General features: G+C 38.5%; 1 protein-coding gene across 1 annotated transcript; it reads right to left on the reverse strand.

The window, feature by feature from the left end:
- Positions 1 to 1,176: 1,176 nt before the first annotated feature.
- barhl1b (BarH-like homeobox 1b) lies at positions 1,177 to 6,719 on the reverse strand. The gene is made up of 3 exons (XM_067423793.1): positions 5,418 to 6,719; positions 3,689 to 3,911; positions 1,177 to 2,586 (listed from the first exon to the last, which is right to left on the reverse strand). The coding sequence occupies exons 1-3, from the start codon at positions 5,869 to 5,871 to the stop codon at positions 2,295 to 2,297; spliced, it is 969 nt and encodes a 322-aa protein (XP_067279894.1). The 5' UTR covers positions 5,872 to 6,719; the 3' UTR covers positions 1,177 to 2,294.
- Between the last annotated feature and the right edge of the window lie 611 nt (positions 6,720 to 7,330).

Genomic DNA, 7,330 nt, shown 5'->3' on the forward strand with positions numbered 1-7,330 from the left:
TGCTGCCAATAAAACGAACATCGTTTTAAATTGTATTGAAACTGGCTCATATGATTCATGATCAAAATTATATTTAAAGTATGACCTATTAATAAGAGGTAGTCGCGTTAAACTTTAAGATATGAAGGTAGAATTAAGTTCCCTAAATCTCTAGGCGTTTCTGAAAGGTTAGGGTGGTGAATGTTCACTTCCTTGGGTGCGACATTCTTATTAACTTTTTTTCTTCCCGTAGGTTTGACAAATTAAATCCACGATGCTAACCAAATAGTGCGGGGTTTGAGCAAAATGTCTGACAGTCATGTTTAAAATTATTCAAACACATTTGCCAGTAATAGAGTTCTCTGAGCTAGGGTTTTATGATATTGCTATCACTGGCGTTGTTTACGTTTATTTTCATAAGCAAACTTTTACTTTTCATTAAATTACTCTGTAATACATTTCAAAAGCAATGACTTGCGTAACATGCGTATTTTATTGGTTTACTTTTTTTACTTGTTCATGCCGAGACTTAGTCCTTTATAACTTTCAAAATGAAAACCTTAAGACAATTTATGCTATTCAAGATAAATATGAAGTCACTGGATTTCAGATAGTTTATGGAGGTACAAATAACGACTCGTTTTTTTTTTTTTTTTTCTTCCGGCTTGATCCATTGATTTTACCTCCCAAAATATAAAATGTAAGAAATTGTATAAATTATACAATTATAATTATGTGTTGGCAGGTATTCCAAGTTTGCATAATATGTAATATCATGGAGTTACTTAAAGATTGCTCCTGATATGTTCAGGTAGTTGAAAAAATAAGAATGACTATGAATGACATTTGTGAAAATGTATTGGCTCTTTTTTATTTTTTTATTTCACGTACGCCAACGTCAAATGGACTTCATTGGTCGCAGATATTAGCACATTTTATGTTCAAAATGAATAGTTATTTTCCTTGTTGCAACCTCCACTGCTAAGTTTAACAATATGATTTTTCTAAATTCGTAGGCTACATTTTCATGTGGCAGTGTTCATGTGGCAGTGGCAGTTTTCATGTCTGCACGCGCATTATGCACCAGCATACTTTTTATATTGGCTGTTGGTTTAGTGTAATTGAATTGTCTGTGAGAACACGAGTGTGTATTTAACCAGTATTTGTATAGGCTACCTGCACATTCTCAGTCAGTGGTAAATTAATGAAAGATCTTTATTAGCACATTTATAAAAGTAATTCTCCTTGCTTAAAGACCACCTCCCCCGCACATCCAGCAGTTTTAAGAGTTCTCCAGAAGTTCACACCGCTAAGCACACGGGGGCACGAACGAAAATCATTTGGAATTACGAGAATCATTACTTCACAAATCATTATTCTCAATATACAGCTTCACCAGAAAGAATGACAAGATATTTCAACGGCTTTATACAGAGTTATTGCACAATGCCTGGGCGAACACTTTTTCCTTGACGTCCTATTGATCACAGAGTGAACTTGGCGTTTTCCCATCAACATCAAAGTGAAATGCTGGCAGTTGTGCAGGAATACAGAAACGAAAACAGCAGCACAAAAACAATCGATTGATAATCGATTCATAATTCATCTCGTCCGATCCACCTGCTTGTTCTGTTTAGGTATGGGACTCCGTAGACCATTTAACTGTTTGTCAAATTGAAAAGTGACACTACCTTTCTCATTTTGTAGAGACGTTTTCTAATGTGCTGCTCACGTCAACCTCACCTGTTAACGTAAGGCTTGGAAATATGATACAAAAAGAGAAAATTCGAGATTTGTCTTTCAACATAAAACAAAATATTCTTATTTACACTTCATTTCCTTTGTACATTTTAGAGGGTCACTACAAAGCCCACGATTTGTCAACTTGTGACCTGGATTTGATCTCAGGATAATTAAATATGAATCTGCCATTTAAATATTCTTTGCGTCAGGGACTCGCCAACATTTCACAATTGTAATATTGGCTAGATAATGTAATAATAATTTGTGAAAGAAGCGTCCCTGTAGTAGCCTAGCCTATCATGTCCCGCAATTATTGCGTTCAGTAGCATAACGGTCTGTATTTGTTTTCGCCAGATTTAACCTTAAGGGTAAATAAAAAAATATGAACATATAAGTTAAAAAAAAAACATAACGAAAATAAATAATTAAATAAAGCTGGAAAATGTATCTAACCACTTTTTGTGTCTCAGTTTGTATTTGTGGCTTCGTAATATATTTTGTCACCAATAAAATTGTTCTTTGATGGTGGAGTTCAAAGCTGCCATGTTTGCAACGAGTCCGAATCGCGCCGTTCATCGTGGCGGCGTTGGTCTGGGTAGCACACCGGAGAGGGGGGGCAGAGGCGGCGGCTCGTTGGCGCCCTGGAGACCGTGCAGAAGAATCCGGGGAACGAGAGGACGCTGCAGCGCCGGCGGGGGCGCCGAGGGTCCCCTGTATAAGTAGAGCGCTGCTCCAGGGTCCAGATTCGACACCAGGCTTTGAGGGTAGAAATACGGCGAGGGGAACATCCTTTGCAGCGCAGAATAATTTCCAGCCTCCGCTAACAATTCCAATCCGACCGCCGTTTGCCTCTTCCACTTCGTCCTTTTTTTCCAAGAGAAAAGAGAATAATGTTAGTCTAGAAAAAGTATTCAATGACTAATGTTTCATATACTCGTACAAATACGTGACAAAATAGAGGGGGGAAAATCAGCCTATGTATTGTATTGCACTACTATTCCCAAGCGAAACATGCAGAGTTCAGAGAAATAAAAACTGAAACCTCTCTGATTTATCTCCTATTTCTAAGTATCTGTATGAATATAAATTTTAACGACACAATTCAACGTTAAGGAGAGAGAGGACAAAAACAGAAAACTGTTAGAGCTTTGCCTTTTACACCTAAAAGATTGATAAAAGTGAAATTAGATTATATGCCTCTTCATATGAGGGTAATGAGTCTGCTCAGAGTTATAAGAAAGTTTCTTTTAAAAGCATTTGATTCACAATAATTGTGTAACTAACTAATAATAATAAGCTAAAAATCAGCCATCAAACGGCATATATTTTAGTAGTTATTTTTTAATAATAATTAGTCATTTTATTTAGTTAAGGGCGCATGCATCAAATTGTGTATATTTTGGCATATAATTACATGCTGCGAAAAAATGGGAAACTGCAAACAAACCACTTGTAGATGTACAATATATCTATTGATGTGTTTTGATTGTTGCTACTGTAATTTTCTTCTTTTTTTGATTTGTATTTGTTCCATTCTGTAGTTCTAACTAAAGCTATAAAATAAGAATTATGTGTGTGAGAGCCTCTTTAAACGTGAAAAAGTTGAATATTTTATTATGTTTAAATGTTAAAAATGTGGATATTAATTCTGCAGCATTTCCTTTCGTTTTAGGGGAGCAAAACCGGTGCAACATGTATTATTGTTTTTAGCAGGAGACCCCACAATCAAAGGGAAAAATAATATGATAGGCCTATATACCCAATAAGCACATTTTCTCTTTATAATATAGTAAAAATAAAACGAATGTCAATACGAGAAAATTAACTAGACATGGGTAGCTATCAGAATGATTACGATTTCATTTCTGCAACCTTATTTATTATTATTATTATTATTATTATTATTATTATTATTATTATTATTATTATTATTATTATGTTGCTTTCCAGTTGACCACACGCTCACCTCCTGTTCTGGTACCAGGTTTTGACCTGCGTGTCGGTCAGGTTGAGAGAAGCTGCCAGCTCCATCCTGTCCTGCACGCTCAGGTACTTCTGACGCTCGAAACTGCGCTCCAGCTGGGCGAGCTGATGGTCAGTGAAGGCGGTCCGCGCTTTCCGTGGCTTCTTCAGGCGAACCTGCGGGCTGTCTCTGCTGCTCGAGATCTCCCTGTCGCCCTCCTCTTTCACTGAAACATCACATATAACGGAAGGGCACTGATTAAGCCACTTTAGCACGAGTTGTGTTCCAATATAGCCTACTTTGGCAATTCGTTGTGGTGTCAAAGGTTTCCACATATCCAGTGCGGAACCCTTGATGGTCTCGCGCGTGCCTGTAATTCTTTCAAGCAGTTTTCAGATTTTATTTTCAGAATCTGAATACACGAGGGTTGTGATATTTAATTCACCCCTAGCTATCTCCCATCTAAACCAAACTCTTTTCTCTCTGAACCCAGAAAGAGAGGGACACGACGCGAGAGACCTTGCCAGTCGAGTAGTTGAGTCGTCTCTCAAGGAGCACAATAATCCGGCTAATTGAGCCACAAGGGATGGAAACCTTTCAACCGAGACCGGAGAAACTTCACAGGGACGGGGATAAGAGCGAAATAAAGAGCGGACCGACCCCGTGCGTTACAAATCTGATTAGCACTGGGACAAATTGCATCAAATCCCTGAAATATAAGGGGGTAGAAAGCCAAAAAATCAAAGCTGAGCACACACTCTTTACAAGCGCTCTGGAGATGGAACGGCTTTGATTTGGAGAGCATTAATTTTGATCACCGCGCCTATAGACTTGCCAAGCTAATAATTTCATGATGTGAGAGTAGAAATATATTTGGAATCATAGTTGAAGGTATAGGCGAATAGAAGAGACCCATCATGCCCTACTTCCACTAAGAGAGAAGGATTGTGATAACACCTTTACAAAATTATCAGAATAACGACAACACCAGCCAATAGGCCAAATAAGCCAACAACAATAAACACGTGCATATCACAATGCACATATAACAAAAAATAAATATAATATATAACAACAGCTATTATTTTGCAATAGTAATCAAAAACGTCCTGATTGAAATATGGTATATTGCAGCATTTATCAATAGTGTGGCCTTTGTGTTTCCATCATGGAATCAACCTAATGATGTGTCACAGGAAACGGTCTTTCACTCAGTTTCTTCCTCAGATGTAATTTCACCTGGACAAATCCTTAATGAATATTTGCTGCTGATGTTTCTTTGTTCAACTTCCTTTCCCCTGCACCTAACAATAAGCAATACGTTTTTAACTTATAAGCACGTAAACATACAACTTGCAAACAGCGAATAGCCACAAACAAAATTAACAATAATGTCATGCACTATACATTTATTTCAGTAAATATATTTTACATGATAGTTGCTCTTTCTATCTATCTATCTATCTGTCTATCTATCTATCTATCTATCTATCTATCTATCTATCTATCTATCTATCTATCTATCATATAATCTGCTCTTTTATTGCAACACTTGCTATAAATGAACGAATTAAATGAATACACAAAGAATCATGAAAATTATTTGTATTCATAACCCCAAAAAACATAGCCAAAGATACTTAGCAAGCCAGCCTGCTTTGCTATTAAAGTGTCAAGTTATTTCATGTGATATCATTTTAAAATCGCATTAAAAGCGAGCTGATATTTTTACCTTTGTATTCACTGTCTGACGACGAGTTACTGTGGATCTTTTCAATGAAGTCGTCTGCGATTTTAGATGCCAGTCTCCCCGTCTCCTGTGTCGGCTGGCCGTTACTGGAGTAAGGGGCACACGCCGCTAAGGGTTTACAGTCAGCCAGAATGTCTCTTATTAAGAAGGATGAAGTGACAGTCCGAGGTTGAGATCCAGCAGAGATCGGGCCGTGCTGTAAATGGGACGCGAGTCCGAGTGGGTGACCCTGTCTCTGCGCCGCATCCTCACCGCACTCCCGCCTCGGAGACGGAGGAGAAGAACAACCGCTCTCTAAGTCTGACCTGGGGCTGAACTCCAGCGGGGACCGGCATTCTCCTACCAAACTGTCCCCCTTCGCGATGACTGGGCTTCCTGGCCTGTGGGATAGCAGGGAGTCGATTCCAAAACTGGAGCCGTTGGTGGACGCTTCCATCTCCACACTGCTGCTTGCGTGAAGCTTCTGTTCAGATTATCATCTGTATTCAACCAAGTTCTGCGTGAATGGCGCTCGATTTAATAGCGATCTATCCAGGAGGAAAATCCAAAGCAGAATCGGAAATGAGAAATATTCATCCCCTGTCTGGGAAAAAAAAAACTTCTTCTTCCTTGAGGACTTTTAGTTTAAGTTTAAAAAGAAAAAGGAGGTTTCTTGAGGAGGCTCTGTATGAAGTACACAGACCCTGCCTCCAATTTTTTTTTCTTTAGCTCCTCACTCACTCCTCAAAAAATCGATACAGCCTAAATATACTCTAGGCTGGCAAATTTAATTAAAAAACATTTTTTTTTTCAATCCCGGTGTTTTTCGAAGACGCGAGACGCATCGGTGGTGGCTTTGAATTATTTATCAAATTATTTCAATAAGCTGTTCTGAAGCAGCAGTGTTAATGTAAAACCGCAAGGTAGCCTACTTAGAGGGCGCGCGCATTTCAGCACCACGGACAGAAGCAAAGCGGCAGCAACTCGAGCCTCGCGCCTATTGAGCAGCTGAAATTTTCATCAGTTCAAAGGTAGTTCGCTGAGGCGGGTTGTAGAGTGGAATCCGGATGGAAAAGACAAGTGCATTCTGTGCCAGCGCAGGTGATGCAATGAGAACTCGTTGGACGGTAGAGCGCAGAAAAAAAATGCTGTGAGAAGACAGAAGCACAACTGAGGTAATGCAGGTTAAATACACACATTGGGGAACGGAAAGTCAGATAAAGCCTAACAAATGAACTTGTGCACAACTCAGTGGCTAGGTTTTTAAGGGCACCCCTTCCACGTGAGTCCCAAGCGACTCGCTTCCATTGGTTAGAAGGTGTTTTGGGGTGTTGACTGGCTCGCTAAGATGAAACTGGACCCCCCCACGCCCAATAAACCCCTCCCCACAGGTCGCCCAATTTGATTAAAAGAGACACTGAATTCATTAGGAGACTGGGATCCAACTGTTTACAGGCAATTTTCAACACTGTTTGCTTTCATTACATCATTGATGAGCCTTATAATGGGGTTATTATGAGGAGTGGGGAGGTCCTTTCTCTCCTCTCCTCAAAGCGCGCCTTGACCAATTCCACATTTTTCTTAGCTATAGTCATATTTCCCTTACCGTTTCTATAAAAGTTGAATTTAAGCATTGATGATGATGTATTTAATTCTAATTAAAATATTATAAGACACTGCTTACAAGATTCAAAATTCAAAAAGAAATTATTTAAAAAGAAATTAAATTCATATACAAAATTACATAAATACACATTTGCCATGATAAACAAACACGTTTTTCAGTTTATTAAAGTCATTTTCTATATTTTTGAAGGATTCAAGTATTAAATAGATAAAATGTGTATAATGGAATAAAAACACTTGGGCTATTAAAAATCAGAATTTTATTTAGGCTAAAAAAAGGAGAGAAACGT

The sequence above is a fragment of the Pseudorasbora parva genome, chromosome 18 (assembly GCF_024679245.1).
Source record: "Pseudorasbora parva isolate DD20220531a chromosome 18, ASM2467924v1, whole genome shotgun sequence".
Lineage (NCBI taxonomy): Eukaryota > Metazoa > Chordata > Actinopteri > Cypriniformes > Gobionidae > Pseudorasbora > Pseudorasbora parva.